Here is a 21,525-nt window from a genome sequence, read left to right on the forward strand (position 1 = left end):
ACATTATAGCAATACTCCTGTCGCCTGTCTCTACGGTCTCCTAATGAAACCAGCAGAATTCGCGCTTGTTTCATTACGAGATCGTAGAGAGAGAGAGAGCTCGCGCTATGTTCCCTTGGCACTCCGCTCTGGAGTTCCTATAGGAGCGGAACGGAAATCCGCTCAGCTAAAAGTCTCTATTGTAAAGAAATAAATAAAGAAACAAACAACCATTGTTATTACGCGTAGTACCACGTGCCTTTTACGCATTTTACAGGAATAACCCCCCCCCCCCCCCCCGCTTCTTCCCAGACTATGGTGATCACAAGCCAAATTCTGTACTGAAACTAGCAGCCGTTACTAGCATTTGGAGCGTTGACGAAGTTCAGTTTCCTGTAGCATGATATGCGAGTCGGCCCTGCTGATTGCCAAGTGAGGTTTTTACGGCTTTGTTCTGCGGGGTTTTCTCATCAAGGGTCTTCATTTTGCAGCCTGCAACATCATGTCGATGTTGCTTACCTAGTGTTGGCAGTCCGACCTAAATGACAAGGCATTGTTGATCAACGTATACCGAGACATATCATGATGGCTGCCGAACAGAAATAACCAAACATTATTTGCTAATGGTTATTCTTCAGCACATATGAAATTTTATTTTCCCACTGCTGCAGGCTATATAGTAGCTTTTCGAGCCAGCCTATAGCTAAGCAACCGCAGGACACGTAATAAGGATGCATACCACTCGAAAATAATCAGGAATCGCTACCAATTGAGCCATTCGCAGGCTGCATCATGCCGTCGTGCCAGGTGTGCCTGGTGAGCGCGGTCGACTTCCGGGGCTCGTGGCGGTACACGTTCGACGAACAGACAGCCACCCTGAAGACCTTCCACGCGTCCGACGGCAGTGCCTCGGACGTGGTCATGCTCCACCAGACGGGCCACTTCCCCATGGCCAGCTGCGGACACCTAAGGGCCACCGCCCTGCAGCTGCCCTACCAGCAGCCGCACTGCTGCGGGTCTGCCACCGAGATCCCCACGCCTGCCGATGGCGCCTTGACTCCCGCGTACGATTCCGCTCTCTTTGAAACGCGTTTTTTTTGGCCCCGCGCAGTGGCTCAGTGGTTACGGCGCTGGCTGCTGACCTGAAAGACGCGGGTTCGATCCCGGCCGCGGCGGCCGAATTTCGATGGAGGCGAAATTGTAGAGGCCCGTGTGCTGTGCGATGTCAGTGCAAGTTAAAGAACCCCAGGTGCTCGAAATTTCCGGAGCCCTTCACTACGGCGTCCCTCATAGACTGAGTCGCTTTGGGACATTAAATCCCCACAAAACACAAAACGTGTTTTGTCTATAAATTGATTTATTTAATTTCACAATACTGCCCGCCTTTTTCTCGGCCCAAGGAAGAGCTGGATGCAAAGGTACAAAATTTCTGGCAGCGTGAAAAGAGCGAGAACGACTAAGAAACCAAGAGGTGACAGGACAAGGGAGCGCTGGTTCTTCAGTGTCTTTGTCCTGGCGGCTCTAAGTTTTTTTCGCGTTCCTCTTTTTTTTCGTGGTGCTTAAGGTTTCAAAAACGAATATCTCAATCGCCCATGCCAAGATATGACTCGGTAATGCCAAGATATGAATCAACACAGACTGTTTCGAATAAGGAAATATGTTGCAACGCGGTACGCGCACACAAAACTCTAAAAATAACCGCGTTAAGGCCATACGTGTATCTTGTTTTAAATTTCCTGGCGTCAAATATGTAATTACAGAGTGTATTTTGCGTTAAATAGTCCTCCAAGTCCATACTTAGCCACACTAGTCCCTCCAATATTTTTGGCATGAAATGTCGGTGAACATAGCCTTTTTACGCGTTTTCACTGGCTTAGATTATGAAAGAATTCTGCGGGAAAGATCTGCAAAAATACAGTATTTGTTAGGAAATTGTTGATTATGTAAAGTGACAAGCGGTCTTATCAGCGTGGTGTGAAATGAATGTTCATTTGTTTCATCTCTGGTCGGTTATTATCCTGGCATTTCGAAGAGCGCTATGAACGGCAGCGGAAAAGGATAACACGTGACGGAATAGTGAGAAAAAAGGGTCTATGGAAATGTCGCCAAGCTTGGGACACATTTCCTCTCTCGAATCTTCTTTTTTGGTGACAAGGTCTTGTCAAGAAACTATCGCTTGCAGTTGTCTAGCTTGAGGGACTGCCAAATCGGGATTATTGTCGGCGCGAAACCACATGCTCCAACATTAATGAACTGAATCTCTGCTGAATGCAGCAAGAAAGCATATGTTTATTGCGCATTAGCAATGTTGCCTATTAAATTCCCCTTCATTGCGGCAATGTGTACACAGGGCAAACTGGCCGTTTGTTAAACGAGTGCCTGCGCGAGCACCGCAAAAACATTTAAGGCGGGGGTTCCCACAGTTTAGCAGATAATTGCGTTTCGCACAGACGCCAAACACTGTAAACACTGTAGAAGTTTCCTAAATTACGAGGGTTGGAGGTGAAGAATGTCTCACCGTTCCATCCATAACTCTGCCAAGAAACGAAGTCTCCTGTAATTGGCGGCAGCGCGGCGTGCGGGAATATGGAATGCGTTTATGTCTTTTGCTTAAATTCTAAGTTGTTATTTTGGAAGGTTGCTCTCTTCCAAGCTTTTGCGACTGCTGTGGAAGCGCTTAGTAACACCCTTCCTAATTTCAGCAATGCTTTACTACCTTAAAGGACTCTGTGCGCACCAAATAAGGCGCTGAATTTAAGCTAGCGCTCGTGAAACCGTACAAGATAGCGCAAAAAGGCTTCTGAGAACATCGAAGAAACACAGTACGGGAGCTGTTTTTTGTTGTTTGTTTGCTTTTGTACCGAACTGCGAACATGGCAGGGTGAGCTCCGTCCAGGCATTTCAGGTTGTCACACAGATTGTGCCCGACGTGCAGGTGCCATGGGCCTTTCTCTGAAACTACGGTTCAGAGAGGGCATTCTGATTTTGTCTTACCTCTGAAAAATACTTCTAGCCACCAGGCTTCTTAGCCTCGTCACACTCGTCATTGAACGATTCAAGTGGCACTACGTTAGCAGGAGAAGTGCGGCCGACTTCTTTTTAGCTGCGCGAAACTGCACGGGTTTGAAAATCATGTTAAAAGCAGCCATTACCTTTTGATTAAGAGTGTCCATTGGAATTACAACAAACCCTCCTTCTTTGTCTCACTGCAAAATGATCAGATTGTTCTGTTTTATGCCCCTGTTCTGTGTTTTCCAGACTCCTTCGGCCCCGTATGTTCTTATAGGGGTGAGAATTAGGTTCTCAGCCGACAAAAGTTTCTTCCCCAGTTCTGCACGCTTTTAATGCTTTTTCACCCACGGGGACCACGGACTCAGAGGACGCGTCCGCAACACTGCATTCTTCGTTGCAACTGAGAGCAGCAGCCTCGTCCAATTCGAAAAAAAACGATTAGCTCTTTCAGTTCCCCGAGACATCGGGGAACTCAAAGGTGGGAATCGGCAATGACCAGAGTAAAATCACAGTACTGTACTGATGGGCGACTTCAATGCGAAGGTAGGCAAGAAGCAGGCTGGAGACCAGGCGGTAGGTGACTACGGCATAGGTTCTAGGAATAGCAGGAGAGAGTAATTAGTAGAGTTCGCAGATAGAAATCATGTACGAATAATGAATACCTTCTTCCGCAAACGAGCAAAGCAAACAGGATGTGGACGTGGAAGAGCCCCAGTGGGGAGACTACAAATGAAATAGACTTCATACTGTGCGCTCACCCAGGCATCGTAGAAGGTCCGTTGTAGCGACCTCAGAATGCTAAGGTCTCGTCTAAGCTTAGATTTGAAGGCAAACAGCGCAACGACGCAGACAGAGTAGAAGAAAACACAGGACAAGCGCTGACTCACAACTGAAATTTATTCAAGGAAAGCAGTACATTTTATAGAAAAAGTGGCCAACTTATCAGCTAGTGCACAGACAAAACCCATGTTTCTACGTGGCATCGGGGTATGCAACCTCACTGTCATATAATGAAATAGATGGCTTACTGACGCATAACCTTGTTTTTTTCTCTTCATGCGATATGCTTCCATAATCTCACGTGCTAAACGGGACGGGTGTTTGTAGAGGATATCACAGTAAGCTAGGCAATGAAGGAAAACAAGATTGGCAGTCTCTGACATGGTCAACTAGATTATTAGATTTGTTAGCTTCCAGATTATTTGCATGCTCTTTCAAAGGTGTATTGATGCAACGCCCTGTCTGCCCTATATATATTTGTCCGCATGGCATTGGGATTTTGTATACTACTTCTTCTGCGCATGGCGCATACATTGTTTCGTGCGTAACCCCACAAGTTGTTTCAGATTCTTTTCGTTGCTCAGCCTTTTTTTGCAAAACAGCAAAAACCATTTTAAGTTTCTGGGGTGCGGAAAAAACAACCCCTACGCCATACCTTTTTGCCGCATTTTTAAGATTATGTGACAGGCGATGTACATAAGGGAGAATGGCAAACTTTTTTCTTTCCTTCTCTTTTCCCGGACTAGGCACCAAATATGGATTCTTAAGCTTTTGGCTACCTTGTTACAGCCCAATAACATAACACCATCCGGGTATCCAGCTTCCTTTAACATTTTAACTTGTTCGTTGAAGATATTGGTCGCCATATGGATACAAGATTTTGATAATGATGACAAAAGAGATGAGACCACAATTCCTGTTTTAACTGTTTTGGAATGATGCGATTTATAATTTAACAGCGGTTTTCCCATCCTTCGACGATATTCCCAACAGACGTGTCCCGTCTCAATCTTCAAACTCATATCTAAAAATTATAGCTTGCTAACCACCGTGACCTCAGTGGTGAACTCTAGACCTAAAGTATTTTCTTTAAATACTTTTAGTACATCAGTCATGCGCCTAGAAAAGTTAGTTTTTTTACAAAAATTAGATTTGAAGAGGGAACGGAGGAAACTAATGAAGCGGAAGGCTATTAACAAGTTAGCGTTAAGAAGGAAAGTAGAGGAATTCAGGATTTTGGCTGCAGAACAGATTTTCCGCTTTAAGGGAAGAAGACGACCGTAATGTTCAAACAATGAACGATCGTCTCACAGATATCATTACGGAGAGCGCCTTTGAAGTAGGCGGTAGGATGGTTCGACAGGATACCGGGAAGCTATCTCAGTAGACTAAAGATCTGATTAAGAAACGCCAAAGCATTAGGACGTCTTACTCCATAGATCGAACAGAACTAGCAGAGCTATCAAAGTTAATAAACAAGCGCAAGGCAGCCGACATCAGGAAGTTCAACATGGAGAAAATCGAGCATGCTCTGAAGAGTGGATGTAGCCTCAAAACAGTAAAGAGAAAACGAGGCATAGGTAAAAACCAGATGTATGCGCTAAAAGACAAACAGGGCACTCTCATCAGCAATATGGATAAGACCAGCCGAAGAATTCTACACAAATATATGCAGTAGCAAATGTAATCAGAACGTTTTTGAGACAAGCAGCAGAGCACAGCAATGGGACATCCCGCCAGTAACGAAAGAGGAAGTAAGATAGCCTTAGGAGCAATGCAAAAGGGGAAAGCACCTGGTGAGGATCAGGTAAATGCAGATTTGTTGAAGGACGGAGGAGAGATTGTGTGAGGAAAACTAGCCACCCTGTATACGAAATGCCTTGTGACTACTAGCGTACCATGTGCTAAAACAATGTAAGATAATATTATAGAACGATAATATCATATTAATTTTTAAGGAAGGAGACGTCAAGGACTTGAAGAATTACAGACCGATCAGTTCACTTTCCGTTTCCTACAAGGTATTTATTAAGGTAATTGATAATATTGTCTGGACAACCTTAGACTTCTATCAACCAAATGATCGGGCAGGCTTTCGTAAAGGATGCTCGACAATAGACCATATTCACGCTATCAATCAGGTGGTAGAGAAATGCGCACGATTTCACCAACTCCTGTATACAGCCTTCATTGGCTACGAAAAAGCATTTAACTCACTGCAAATCTCAGCTGTCATGCAGGCATTGCGGAATCAGGGTGTAGAAGAGCGTTATGTGCAATTTTTTCAAGGTATTTATACCGATTGCACATCTACCATAGTCCTCCATAAATCCGCAATAAAATTCTATTAAGGAAATGTCTCAGGCAGAGAAACACGATCTCGCCAATGCTATTCACCGCCTGTTTACAGGAGGTATTCCGGGGCGTGAAATGGGAACAGTTGAGGATAGGAGTTAATGGAGGAAGTCTAACTAATCTCCGATTCGCTGATGACATTGCATTGCTAAGTCACTGAGGATATGAGCTGCAAAGCATGGCCAATGAGTTAGACAGCCAGGGCAGAACGGTGGGGCTAAAAATTAACATGAAGAAATCCAAAGCAATATTCAACAGTCTAGCAAGGGAACTGCAGTTTGCAATTGGTGGCGAGGGGCTGGAAGTAGTAAGAGAATACGTCTACTTAAGGCAGGTAGTGACCGCTGACCCGAATCATGAGAGGGAAATAACTTGAAGAATAAAAATGGGGTGGAGCACATATGGCAGGTTCTCTCATATCATTATTATGTCGTGCAGAGCCTGCGTATTAAATGTATGCCACGGAATCGTACTTTTTTTAGATGTTTTAAAGGAAGTGTTGTTGACCTGTCGGTAACCGCGGTGTATGAATGAACGTATATATGTATGGATTACTCTTGTTTCCCCTTTTTTTCTGTACTTCCGCCTACAATAATGCCCGTTGGGCGCTGTAGGTACTGCAAATAAATAAATAAATAAATGGCAGTTTAACAATATCCCTCAAGAGAAAAGTATACAACAACTGTATCTTACCGGTACTCACCTATGGGGCAGAAACGTGGAGGCTAACAAAGAGGGTTCAGCTTAAGTTGAGGACAACGTAGCGAGCTAGGAAAAGAAAAGTGATGGGTGTAACGTTAGGAGATCGGAAGTGGGCGGAGTGGGTGAGGGAACAAACGCGGGTAAATGACATCCTAGTCGGAATCAAGAGGAAGAACTGGGCTTGGGCAGGGCATGCAATTCGAAGGCAAGATAACCGCTGGTCCTTAAGAGTAACGGAGTGGATTCCAAGAGAAGGCAAGCGTAGCAGGGGGCGGCAAAAAGTTAGGTGGACGGATGAGATTAAGAGGTTTGCGTGGATATGGTGGCCGCAACTGGCAAATGACAGGGTTAATTGGAGAGGCATGGGAGAGGCCTTTCTTTGCCTTGCAGTGGGCGTAGTCAGGCTGATGATGGTGATGATGAGACACTGGGCCCTCTCCGGACTGAAGTAAGAATACGGGCCCCTCTTGGCATATCCGTTTAAACCAAGTATCTTCGAGTGTTGTTGCAGAGGTAAGTCAGCAGACGCGAACTTTTGTGACGGCAGTACACTCGCCAGTGAAAGGTTTTGAGGTCAACACACTTGCTCGCGCATCCGTAGCTCTGTAATGGTTTCCAAGTCGTGTTCGGGGCAACACAACTGCTCGTACAACAGGGCTCAGTGAGAACGAGGCAGCGTTATTGCAGGATAGTCTGAATTAAAGACTGATGGGCCCGGTGGTTTGTGCGGCCAGCTTTAATACGCCGGCTCATCACAAGGGCAAAGGGCACGCGGAGAGAGCGTGGACGAAGCGAGTGGTCGTGCTGCTTAATAACATGCGCGAAGAACATACCTCTTTAATTAACGTGGTTCGGAATGAAGTTTAGAACCAGGAAGATAGCAGTCACGTGCTCTGCCCTTTCGAGCCGAGTATCGATACTCTTGATGACGAGGCTCTGCATCCGGCTGAATGGCTTGAGCCATGGCACACTTACGTGAAGGCCGGAAGGCCTCCGGTTGTGCGTCTTGTTCCAGGCCCGGCTCTAGTAAAGCACGACTGCCGTCTTTCGTTTGGTTTGGTTTTATGGGGTTTAACGTCCCAAAGCGACTAAGACTATGAGAGACGCCGTGTGGAGGGCTCCGGAAATTTCCACCACCTGGGGTTCTTTAACGTGCACTGACACCGCATAGTACACGGGCCTCTTGAATTTCTCCTCCAAAGAAATTCAACCGCCGCGACCGGGATCGAACCCGCGTCTTTCGGGTCAGCAGCCGAGCACCATAACCACTGAGCCACCGCGGCGGCTGACTGCCGTCTTCGACAGGTTTACGCATGAGCACTTCTGCACACGAGAAGCGGCACAGGAACGATGTGGTTCTTGTTACGAATCGAATTGTCACGATCTGCCTTTCGCCACCGCTTGAAACTTATCGCCAACTCATCCTTGGTCCCAGTGATTCTATCCACTGTTGCGGAAATAAACGCGCCCCGTAAAATGCTTCTTTCAGCTAAACGGGCTCATTGTTCGAGCTCAAATTTCGCATTGAAATGGCATTTGGTCGGCAGAATTGTTTAATACCACGTTTGCTTGGGGTACTTACCTGATTCGAACAGAATAAGTAGGATATTCACATCGTCTGTGGCGACGACGAAGGAAATTAAGCTGCTCTGTCAGCTATCGCACCGGTGGCGCCATCTCGTTTGTTGGTCGTGAACAATCAGCAAAAGAGGGGGTTTCGGGGGGTTTGAAGACGCTCTTTCAACTGGGTTTTTAATGCTCACAGAAAACTTAACTTGGCAAAACTATGTTTTCAGCAAGCTAAGTTTTCTGTGCGAGCTCGAAAGCGAGCGCATGCGCATGCAAGAGAGGTCTCGAGAACAGGCCTATTTTGCGCTAGATGGCGCTGACCCGCGTGTTTCGAGAAAACTCGCGCCAGTACAAAACTTAAAACGAAGACGTGTTGACTGACTGTTGCGCAAGAAAGGACTTCAAAACTAACGAGTAAGTACTCAGGAACCAAAGAAGGAGAAGAGTTTCGAACGACCCGTGAGAAATAAAGACGGTGTGAACTGGATAAATTCAAACAAAAAAGCAGGCTCTGGGCCTATGTAGAACATAAAAACCCGTATCGCGAAGGAATGCTACTTTCATAACCCTAGAGGAAGCGAGTGAAACAAATTTAACCAAGAAAATGCTATGTGTGTAGTGTGTGGTAAACCCGTAGAGACAATTCAAATGATTTTACTTAAAGTGGCCGGATCCATTCAGATATCGATACAAGCAGAGTTACTCTGAGGCGCCAGGGTTATTTCAATGGTTCGGGGCAGGCGTTAACCAAAAGCTATTGGAAGATTTGTGGCTCAAAAATCAGGACGGTGACGTGATGATAAAACATGAGGAATAAAAATTGGCCGAACGAAAAAGTCAGCAGGTTCTCGATTTAAAGAAAACGGCGAATTTAGGGATCATAATATAATGTTTGACAAATTGGTTTATAGAAATGTAGAGAAAACAATACCGAGCACGATGACATCTGCCGCCACACCGTTGCAAAGGATGTGCTGCTAATATCCAGCCGACCGGAGCTGTGGTCCATTTTATTTTGACCGCGACTGTACAAGCTGCGCAATGTGGACACTGGTGCGCCGGACGGGCATCTTGTGTCAGGGGCTGAGACAGCAGCAATATACTTCCCTGTCAAGTGTCTCGCTTCAGTGTAACTTCCTCTGATGCTGCATGCAAAGGTTCTCGGTCCCGTTTACTGTGCTCTTGGTAATCGTAGAACCGCCCTCTTTGGGAGTTCGTGCTCCATTTGACCACCACTGTGCACCTCGTGAGAGAGTAGCCAGGCTGGCTAGTTGGTATCATGCGCCACACACGATAAAAATGAGAAGAGGAACACGCGCGTCAACATAGACAATATCGTTACTCAGTTCAAAACGTTCGCGAACGACGCAGCGAACAAGAACGAACTCAAAGAGGAGAGGCTCGATGGCGCTGACTTAGAGCCGGTCTCATCTTTTGAAACGCGGCCTCCGGCTCGCTGATGTTCTTGTCCTCTTCCTGGTTCCGCTTTGTATCTCGCCGGGATACAAAACTGGTTCCACGCCGACTGGACCTGGTCGGGGAATACTATTCCGGACTTCTTCACTTCATTAAACAGGATAGTTTTGCCAGTTGGATGCACATTAAAGTGTGTCCCGTCTGTTTCTCTCTCTCTCTCTGTGGGCTGTTTTATTCACTCTAGCTAATATGTCGTAGCCAGTGTCCTTCACTTTATCGCCACTCTTGCACACAGCATTCACAACGAGCACTCTTTCGCCAAAGTTTTCGGCTGCGCCTTTCCAAATAACTATGGTTTGGGAGACAGCCGATTAGGGTAGGCTTCCATAGCCCAGAAAACATGTTGAAGTCGCCCTGGAAGGAGCCGAATGCGCCTACCTTCATTCGGACAGTGATAACACTGTCCTCCTTCCTCTCAATCTGTTCTGAATCTGCAGCTCAGCGACGCACCACGGCTCTGCATTCTCGCTGGTGATCCTGCTTCCCGACGAAATGGAGGGGCTGGCCGTCATGGAAGAGAAGCTGGACGCAGTGAGCGCGCTGCGCTGCTTCGGCCTACTCAAGCCCGTGGGCACGGTGCGGGTCAGTCTGCCTCTGTTTAAGGTGAAGCAGGTGTGTGTGTGTGTGTGCCCGCTCCTTTTTCCGATGCTCAAAGTGTGTTTCAAAGCGATAGCTGAAGGCCACCTATTTATTTCACGAGAAAAGCACATACATTTATAGCTTCAGGCTGCGCCCACGTTTTCACTCCACGTGCCTTATCGCAGCCGTGACTTGTCGCCTCGCCCTATCAATATTGCGCAGGAAATCGTACTCCGCCGCATACAGCGTAAGTGTCACTCACGAACAAGGCTGCCTTTTTCCTTGTGAAAGGCTTCCAATGAAAGCCTCGCCTGCTTGATCCCCGGTGAATCTGATGCCGCGAAAGCTTATAATTTATTTATTGATAAATTTGCAGTTTTACGTCACAACCACTTGATTAAAAAAACAGTACACATCATGAAAATATACGAACCTTTATTCTGCGGAGAATAAAGAAAAGGGGAACCATTCATTCAAACTTCGTAAAAGCTCATGAGCCCTCTGATCTAACACTATTTCGTCTATGGGGTTTAACGTCCCAAAGCGACTAAGGCTATGAGAGACGCCGTAGTGGAGGGCTCCGGAAATTTCGATCACCTGGGGTTCTTTAACGTGCACTGACATCGCACAGTACACGGGCCTCTAGAATTTCTCCTCCAAAGAAATTCAACCGCCGCGGCCGGGATCGAACCCGCGTCTTTCGGGTCAGCAGCCGAGCACCATAACCACTGAGACACCGCGGCGGCCTAACACTATTTATTTAGGGTTTCCCAAAACGAGTTGAATAAGAACTTTAAGAACACGAACATTTATTTTTCGCTTTTTTCCTCATGCACTGGAAACACTGATAACCTCTGGAATAGAATAAAGAAACTTGCTGCAAAAAATTCCTAAATCAGACCCAGTAGAAATATTGTGATTTTTTTGGTAGGGCTGGAGATGCTTGTTACATTAAATCATTATTTTCTTCACAGAGAACTGGAATTAACAACGCCGTGAGCAAGAAAGAAAAAAACGGTACCAATAGAAAAGATGTGCTTAAATGGCAGTTTTTTGAAAGGCTGCACATGCTGGATACATTTATTGAATCTTTTGCTCACAGAGAACATGAATTAACACTACCTGTAAGTGGCTACAAAAGAACACTGCCCCTCGCTTTACCTGTCACAAGAAAAAGCTGAATGCAGTAACCCTGAGAACCAATTAAGCAATGGAAAAATTATTATTTACGCTTCCTGAATTGTTAAATGATAACAATGAAACCGATACTGCCCTGCATGTAATTTTTTCATTTATTTCATTCATTGTACCCCTCAGGGCCAGAGGCATTGCAGAGGGGCAGTGGCAAAACACAAGAGTAAGGTTAAAAAATACAGCACCAAGACAGATTTGAATAACACCTGAGTATACGATGCTAGCTACAGCTTCGTGGAACATGTCTTAATTATTGATGTTGGCAATACCTATGGGAAGGTGATTCCAGTCACGCGAGTTACGCCGCAAGAATGACTGGGAAAAATATTTGGTATTAGAAGAAACTAAACCGACTTTATGATTATGGTCAGTATGATGGGATACATAAAATGGCTGTGGAATAAGGCGATCGCGCAGTACAGGATGATGGTACAACTTGTGAAATAAAGCGATACGAGAGACTTTTCGACGAAGTGACAGCGATGGAAGAGAAAGGCTAGACTTCATAGTAGTTATGCTTGCAGTGCGATTGTAATTAGTGAGGATGAAACGCCCAGAGTTACTCTGAACCGTCTCAACAGCAGTAATATGACTGCCATAAGAACAGTCCCAGACTGATGATGCATACTCCAGTTTGGAACGAATTAGTATTTTATACAACAAAAGTTTCGCAGAAGAAGGAACGTTGAAAAAATGGCGACGTAAGTAACCTAGCATGCGGTTAGCGTTGTTAATTATGTGCTCGAGATGAAGGGACCAGCATAGGTTTTAAGTGATATGAACGCCAAGGTATTTATATGATGTTACCGAGGGTATGAAAGTTAACAAGAGATGGAAGATTGTTGATGTAGATTAAGAATAAAAGAGGCCCAAGGACTGAGCCTTGGGGAACGCCTGATTGCACTCCTGTAAAACCGGAATTAAAACCATTGGTGGTTACTAACTGTGAGCTATTAAGAAAAAAGCATTCAATCCATTTCAGCAGATTAGGGTCAATATTAAGGTTGTTTAGTTTCAATAATAGCAGTCTGTGACATACCTTGTCGAAAGCTTTACTAAAATCTAAGAAATACAGTCAGATATTGGTGATTGGTCAAGGATAGAGTGTAATGCATGTGTAAAACATATTATTTGAGTCTCGCATGAATAAGATTTCCGAAAACTATGTTGTGCTGATGAGAAGAAGGCGTTCGATTCCAGAAAATTAACAAGATTTCTAAAAATTTTATGTTCGAACATTTTACAGCATGTACTAGTTAGGGAGATGGGACGATAGTTGAGGGGAGATGTTTTGTTGCCCGACATGTACTGTACACTGGGATCACCTTCCCAATTTTCGACTGTTTCGGTAGGATAGATTGGTCATAAGATTGTTGGAAAACTTTTGTTAGCATAACAGAAACATAGGCTGAAGTGTTTTTCAAACATTTGGCATTAATAAGATCACAACCTGGAGCAGAATGAAGACTGAGATTATCGATAAGTTTAATAACACCAAAAGTATCAAATAAAATGGGCGACAGGGGTTAATAGTGATGATTATATGTTTCAGGTATGTGTGCATCAGATGTAATAAAAAAGTTCTCAGCAAATGAACTGTTAAGAACAGTAGCAACAAGGTTTGAAGGAATGGGATCACCAGAAGAGTCGATTAGGACAATATTTTCATCAGTCGTGGGATTAATAACGCGCCAGAATTTTTTTATATTAGTTGTGAGCATGGACGGAAGGATCTGCGAATGAAAGTCTTTCTTTGCGTCTTTAATTGCCTGCACGTATGCTTCGGATGCAGCCGAGTACGAAGCCCAACGTTCTGTTGTGGGGAAAAACTTAGCGATGCGATAAAGTCGCTTCTTTTTATTAGATAAGCGCTTGATATGATTGCTATACCAGGGAGCGTTAGTGTGGTTGACGATGGTGCGTTGAGGAATGAACTGTTCAGTGAGCTGATTCACTTTGGCCGAAAACGTTTTCCAGTTGGTTTCAACAGTACGATTGCCAAAGCTATCAAGAAAAATGTCAATAAAAAAACATAGTTCAGTGTTTATTGCCTGAAAATTCGCTCGCTGATAATCGCGTATCACTGTTACCTTTTTGTGAGATATTGGACAGGTTAAGTTAATGGAAAAGTTGAGAAGAGCGTGATTGCTAAGGCCAGGCAGATAGGTTATAGGTGAAACTATTTCGCGTCGACTAGTATGGATTAAGTCTAATGTATTGGCAACATTAGCTGTTAGTCTTGTTGCTTGCGTGCACATTTGCTGTAATGAGAAAACTGAGCATACATCCAAAAATTCACTGGCTAGAGGCGAGTATTGTGACAAAATGGGAATGTCGGAGCTCCATGTGATGTTGGGAAAATTAAAATCACCGAGTAGAAATATCGGAGATGCGGGAAAACGTGTAGTAATAGAATTAATCACATCGTGAAGCTCATTGCAGAAGGTAGGGGAGGAAGATGGTGGGCGATAGCAAGCTCCTATTGTGGCTTTCTGGTGATTAAGTGTTATTGCTGCTCATACGATTTCTAAGTCAGTCTGAACATGTACACATGATGAAGTGATATCGTTTGAAATCGCCAACAGCACGCCTCCACCTCTCTGTTTTCCATGATCACAACGAAAGAATGAAAAACGATGAGCGTTAAGAAAGATATCAGAATCACGGACATGCGCGGTTAGCCAGGTTTCTGTTAAAACAATAACTTTTTGCAGAACACATGTCGATAGCAGACGATAGCGAGTGATATTTGTTAAGGACACTTCTGATGTTAGTGAAAAGAAGCGATACAAAGGCTTTACGTACCCGACCACTACCCCTCACCTGTGCCTAGGATGTGCTGGGTTCGCAGTCAGCTGCGGTGGAAACAGAGCCTGCCCTGCGTGTCGGAATGTTAACGATAGCGTCCGTGGCCGAGTCGTTCATGTAGCAGTTATCGCTAATATGCAACTTGTTGTAGCGCAGTTTGTGTTTTGGGGCTCCAGGTTGGCTTTTAGCGAATTCAAGAAGCTTTTTACGAGCAACTCTTGTTGCAGCTGAAAAGTCTTCAGTAAGTGTGATTTTCGAGTCCTTCAAACTATTACGCGTGGCGAGAATGGCCTCTTTTGTTTCCCAATTTAAAAATTTACCAATGACGGGACGACATTTATTCGGCCTGAAAACTCCCAGGCGATGTCCAGACATGAAATACGGCGGCTTCACTCCTAAACCTCTATCGTAATGTATTTGACTTGTAGTCTTGTCATGTGCATATTATATTGTTTACCTGCACTCTATATCTACTGTATGATTTCTTTTGTTGTATACTCTTGCAGTTCATTTTGTTTTTATTTTTTGTTTGTAAATATTGCTGCGTGTGTTGAAATGTTTAGGGGAAGTTTATCAGTTTGCTCTCGCCCCATATTTTAGCCGTCCCGGTTAGCTAAGCTGGTGGAGCGACTGCTCCGGTGAAGCGTTAGTCCCGCTTTTGATTCCCGGACCAGGCCTGATTTTCTTTCACTGTGAAGTTTCTAAGAAAGCTTAATGGCTTTCCCATGTAGTCGTAAAGCTGCGCTTGGGTGCGCGCCAATAAATAATTACTCCCTTACTACATTACTGTGTGTTAGAAAACGAAGTAATGTATACATGCATGTGTTTTCCTTTCGTGCTGTTTCCACCTTGAAGAGGGGGCTATGGGCGTTTCTAACGTTTCTCGAAAGAAGCTTTTACCCACAGCCTTATTTTGATTCTAATGGCAATAGAAGATTATTATGACAAAGCATCTGGTTTGCCCTACATCTAAGCAGAGTATTCTTACAGCCGTGTACTACCTTTGCGTTCTGCGAGGCTTTCTTACCTTTTAGAAACTCTAGCATTTGCGGTGCACATGGCCTACCGATCTGAGCAGTACACATATGGTACGTGACATTTCTCTAGTTTCAGCCTCCTTTTATAACGTGCTGATTCATGAGGACTCTTCCCGCATTGCATGCAAACTGCGAGAGATACGCCTTCACAGGCAAAGACGACAAGCTAGACTTCATAAATCATCGTCCAATCACTTTTCTCCCCCTATTCCCAAAACGGCTAGAAAAAATTATTAAAATAGAATTATTCCCATTTTCACAATACTTTGAGCTTATACTGAAAGACAAATACGGTTTTTTGAAAAAAAAGTAAGTTTACAGAGCTGGCGCTTCTTCATCAAGACGAGAACCTGTTACAAAATATTGAACAGTCAGGAGGCATACACCGTCATTTATGTCCATTGAAGTGCGCATAAAGCTGTCACGACTGAGCACTCCCTTTAAAACTTATCATAGAAAAGAAGATCGAAAGAGAGCGCTGCTCATCCCACCTACCGCACTGATCATTCGCATAAAGTCGGCGTCCCAATTTCGCGCACTCCTGCTCAATTGCCTTATTTCTTCTCTTAGGCGTCATCAGAGTGGAACCGCCTGCTGGTAGCTTCACTTCCTAATAACAGCTTTGAAGAATTCGAAAGGTGTGGTTTGGTTTGGTTTATGGGGTTGGCTCATGGGGTTTAACGTCCCAAAGCGACTCACGCTATGAGAGACAACGTAGTGAAAGGCTCCGGAAATTTCGACCACCTGGGGTTCTTTAACGTCTAGAACACTCTTCATTCTGTATTCTTTTTGTTTTCTTCATTGTTATTCAACATTTATTTTCTCATAGAACCCTGAGTTGGACATTATACAAGAGGGGAGAAGCTAGAAAGTATATTTGCGGTCATATTCACGGTGATAATTTTATACAATGAAAAGAAAAAAAAAGGCATGGGAACTTTATACATTTCTGTGGAACCGTGCGTCATAAAGAATGCGAAAACCAAACAGACGTCAAGAACGCCAATGCGATTCATGCCCGCAAACGTTTACAGAATATTCAAAACCGAGCTTACACAAACAATACACGCAAGATAGTATGAAGCACAGAGCACAAAGGTAATACATGAATGACATGTAAGAGAGTAACATAGGAAAATTTGTTTCAGACTGGAGTCAAGCAGGAAAAGAAATTGAAAAACTTAGTACTGTTCTTCAGTTTAATTGAGTAAAATTAATTTATATTAACTGCCTAAAGTTCTAGTTGCCGCGTTTATGGACAGTGGATTCGGGAATCGAATTCTATTACCGCCAAGGGCAAGAATGACTAATGGAATTCCATTCATAGCCAATGGGAAGAATTACTAATTGAATGTGTTTTTGAAGCCAGTTGTACGCTGTGGGGATACACATGAATCCCCTGCCCCATTGTAACGGCCGCGCGTAATTATCACGCGATGCTATGCGCGCGCCGTTCGGAAGGTTTGCGAGGGAGGGCACTCACGCCGCCCCCGCTTCCTTTCTCGCCCCGCCGCGACGCCGCTGCAGGGACTTTCCCTCTTTCTCCTTTCACAACGGAGAGACCTCCTCTCCACAGCCCGGGAAGAAGGCGCGATTCTCCCGAGGCTCGCTCGTCTTCTGGCGGGAGCCGTGCACACGCACGGATCGGAGATCTGCCACGGAGACCGCTGCCCTTATCGCCCGGCCACCGTGTGTGACTTGACCGCCGCGGGCCGTGAGCGAGGAACCACGCGAGGTGAGCGGAACCTGCTTCCCCCACATTTTTGCGTGCGTTCTGCCCTTTGTGTTTTCCACCCCCGTACGCGAGCGGAACATCCTCGCTCGTTACGGCGGTTGTATTGTTGCTGCTGCATTGTATTGCTCGGGAGCAATAAACGCTCCTCCGAGTAGCATACTCGTGTTTGTCCCCTCTGGCCCGAACCCGCCGTGGTTGCGACTCACCGCACCGCGGGTTGGGGGTCACAGCTCTGACTGCTAGGGCTGGCACGCTGGTGCTAGAGAGCGACAACTGCTTCTAGCCCTTTGAGCGTTACTACAAGAATAGACCCCCATATTCTTGGCGCCCAACGTGGGGCCAGTGGTGTGACAAACCGAGTGTCTTTGTGAGCGACTGCCGACACACAGACTAGCCATGGCGGCGAGCGGGATTGACATCCAGTCCCTGCTGTGGTTGTCCAATACGGCTTCTCAGCAGCAACATCCTGGTCACGGCACTCACTTGGCTGAGACGCCTAGGCGAGCCGTCCGGACGCCTAGCGCGATGGGCGCTACTCCTCCAGCGTTACGACTTTACCGTGCGCTACAGGAGGGGCAAGAACAACGTGGTGGCGGACGCACTTTCGCGCGCGCCCGTTGACGGCTTGGGAAGTAACAACACTGCCCATTCCGCCGCGCCCGACAGCCAGAGCAGCGCGACTGCCGCGCAGCTCACACAACGCCCCGAGGGAAGGGACACCCCGCCTTCCCAGGGCGAAAGCGTAAACCACTTTGAAGGCATCAGTTCAGTGGTGAGCGTTTTCAGCAGAAGGGAGCTATTGGAGGCACAGCGGGAGGGTCCATTTTGTCGAAAAGTGTTCGACGGGCTCAGGGAGCCGGGCGGCGCGGCCGCGGCGCACATGGAGGCAACTGGTATTGTTGTCCGTGCGGGGCGCTCTAACACAGCTGGTAATGCTGTGAGCGCGATGGATTCCTATCTGCTCGACTCCGATGGCATCCTGCTGAGATATATCCCCTCCGAGAAGGATACACACGAGTCCTTCAAGGTGGTGATTCCACGCGCGCTGAGAGGAGCACTTTTACGCTACTTTCATGACACGTGCATCGCTGGGCATGCGAGTGGCCCTAAGACTTACCTCAAGTTGTGCCGCCTCGCTACCTGGCCTGGCATGAAGCGGGATGCGATACGCTACGCCCGCTCGTGCGACGTGTGCCAGAGGGAACGAGTGGCCTGTGGAGAACACCCTCCCCCGCCAGCAGGCAGCCGCACCGAGACGCAAGGCTCGACAACATAGCCCGGCACCTCGTTACAACTTGCGCTCACGGCAGAAACAACTCTGACCAACGCGCAGGGAGTAATTTCTCCTGCTTAATATGGACGGAACACCCCTTCCATATTTCGCACCACGGCTTCCGGAGCAAGCACACGCTTTCTCGTCGGAAAAGACCGAGAGGGGTTAGACTAGCTCAAAGGAAAAAAAAAGTGTAAATCGTTAAAGTAACTAGAAAGAAAAGATAGCCTTGCAGCCGCAGGCCAGCCTTCACAGCGTGCCCGTAGGAGAGCCAGCGGACGCCGCAACGACCGGTGCAGCTTCGAACACCGAGAGCCAGGCCGTTTGGAAGGCGGCCGCATTCCGGAGCCAAGAGCCCGCTGTCGCCACCAAGTTGCGCAGAAGACGAACAGCTTCCGGTCGGCCGCGGGACGAGCGAACGAGAATTCGGGGAAGCCGGGGCCTGTGTCTACCATGGCGAAAACTGCAGCAGAGAGGCCGCCTTGGAGTCCCCCTGTCCCCGCGGCAGCGGCTTCGCCCGCAAGAGAAGCTTGGTGCCCCGCTGGGCCCGCCTCGCAAGTCCTCTGCGGCAGAGGGAAAATGGGTTGGCGCGCCTTTGTCACCCCCCAACGAGAGGAAAAGAGGGCGAGCCAAGAGCGAGCGGTTCAACCATCTGCGTGGAGGCCTGCCGTACGCTGTGCAACGGGACGACACGGTGCGTAATTGCCCTGAGCCTGCCTGCCGCCCGCGCGTCCTGGCAAAGCTGCCCTGGCCGACTCACGGGACCTGCGGTCATCGACCCCCTTCAATCCTGGGCTCCACGGTCGTCCATGGCGGCCGTCTACACTGCCTTCCTGCCCTGGCGTCCACGGCCTTCGGCGACGGCACTGATGGGGGTCTATTCTTGTAGTAACGCTCAAAGGGCTAGAAGCAGTTGTCGCTCTCTAGCACCAGCGTGCCAGCCCTAGTAGTCAGAGCTGTGACCCCCAACCCGCGGTGCGGTGAGTCGCAACCACGGCGGGTTCGGGCCAGAGGGGACAAACACGAGTATGCTACTCGGAGGAGCGTTTATTGCTCCCGAGCAATACAATGCAGCAGCAACAATACAACCGCCGTAACGAGCGAGGATGTTCCGCTCGCGTACGGGGGTGGAAAACACAAAGGGCAGAACGAACGCAAAAATGTGGGGGAAGTAGGTTCCGCTCACCTCGCGTGGTTCCTCACTCACGGCCCGCGGCGGTCAAGTCACACACGGTGGCCGGGCGATAAGGGCAGCGGTCTCCGTGGCAGATCTCCGATCCGTGCGTGTGCACGGCTCCCGCCAGAAGACGAGCGAGCCTCGGGAGAATCGCGCCTTCTTCCCGGGCTGTGGAGAGGAGGTCTCTCCGTTGTGAAAGGAGAAAGAGGGAAAGTCCCTGCAGCGGCGTCGCGGCGGGGCGAGAAAGGAAGCGGGGGCGGCGTGAGTGCCCTCCCTCGCAAACCTTCCGAACGGCGCGCGCATAGCATCGCGTGATAATTACGCGCGGCCGTTACAATGGGGCAGGGGATTCATGTGTATCCCCACATCCCCCCCTCCTTAAAACTGCCCTACGGCCAAGAAGAGACCGCGTTCACAAAAAGGATATACCGAGTGGGGCCGGCGAAACGCCGTTTAACTTTAACAAAAAAACCAATTAACAAAAGTCGGCTCACAGCCACTGGCGCCGTCGTCGAAGGCCATGGTCACTGGCGCCGAGAGGGGCTCCCTAGTCCGCCATCAAATGTTCGAAATCCATTAAAGGGTCTGCCGACGACGCGGTCGATGCCGAAGAAGGTGTCCAGGCCGGCGCAGTCGGGGACAGCTGGGACGGGCTTGGCCCCGAAGACGAGGGTTGAATGGGAACGCCGCAGCCGGTAGCCTCCTCCGTAACCCCGCCGCCGTCCAAATTAACGAGCAGCGACGCCGACGGCTCCGGACCGGCGCGCGCCACGGTCAGCAGCCACTGTGCATAGGCCGGGTCCTGGCGGACTCGCCGGATTACTTCCTTCACGGCCGCAGTCAATTGCGGCGCCGGTGCCGTTACCTGCGCAGCGGATTCCCTCTGGTGCCGGTCGATACGACCTCTGTGCAGCTTGGACTTGGAATGGGAGTCCGCCAGCAGCAGACCACCGCATACGCAAAACACGGAGCCGGGCGCCGGAGGCAGTGAGGCACCGTTGGCACGAAGGTCCTCGTCATCCACGGTGCGTCCCTGAAAACGGGCCAGCAGACGATCAGTTTTCTTTCCCTTGTGGGTCCGCTCCTGCCGCTTCCATGGTGCCGCAGAAAAGTATGAAACCGGCTCCTCAGTGCCGCTGTGGTACGTCCAGGTTGCCACCGAACGCTTCTCCGGAGACTTCACCACCTCCGCCGTGCCCGGTTGTGCGGTGGGCCCCGAACCCGTAGATGTAGTGGCCCCGGGGCGTGCGGGTTGGTGCTTGAAATAATTGCCGTGCTGCTTCTTGCCTGCTGGTCCACTGGTATTAGGGCTCGGATGCCGTGGGTGCGGCCGCCTCTTTTGGCTCTCTGAGTCTGCATGACCTTTTTCCTTTCGATGATGCGGAACCAGGGAAATTGACTGCGAATAGTTCGGTGTTCCGATCACGAGTGCAGATCCCCCAGGCTTGCAGGCCGCGCCCTTTCCCCTTGTCGGACCCGTACTCTCTCTCTTCTGACACTTGATTTACTAGAGCAGACTGTCGCGATGGCCCACTGGACCCTCTCACTTGGTCGAACCGCCTGGGGTAGGCTCACCTCCTTTCCATCCCTGCGACCTTCGGCCCAGAACTCCCGCGCAACAGAGGCCATGTTCCGCTGCCGCCTCCCCCTGTCTCCAGGACCCGCGATGGCCCGCGCAGCGGGGTGTCGGAGCGCTCTTGCGGGTGAAGCCGTAGCCGGGGAGTCCGGGGCTCTCAGGCGGCCTCTCCGCCGCCGTTTTCGCTGTGTTAGACAAAGGCGCCGGTTTCCCCGAATTCCCGCTCGCTCGTCCCGCGGCCGACCGGAAGCTGTTTTTCTTCTGCGCAACTTG

At 48.2% G+C, this 21,525-nt stretch overlaps 1 protein-coding gene across 1 annotated transcript in view; it reads left to right on the top strand.

The window, feature by feature from the left end:
- The window catches only part of LOC149326812 (iris-like), an 89,592-nt gene that overhangs the window by 32,284 nt on the left and 35,783 nt on the right, over positions 1–21,525 (top strand). The window contains exons 4-5 of the mRNA XM_089563272.1: positions 764–1,043; positions 10,311–10,485. Coding sequence (XP_089419398.1) covers positions 764–1,043; positions 10,311–10,485 — 455 coding nt within the window. The remainder of the gene's footprint in view (positions 1–763; positions 1,044–10,310; positions 10,486–21,525) is intronic.

Source organism: Amblyomma mixtum, chromosome 10, assembly GCF_055824585.1.
Source record: "Amblyomma mixtum isolate Tamu chromosome 10, ASM5582458v1, whole genome shotgun sequence".
NCBI classification, from domain to species: Eukaryota; Metazoa; Arthropoda; class Arachnida; order Ixodida; family Ixodidae; genus Amblyomma; species Amblyomma mixtum.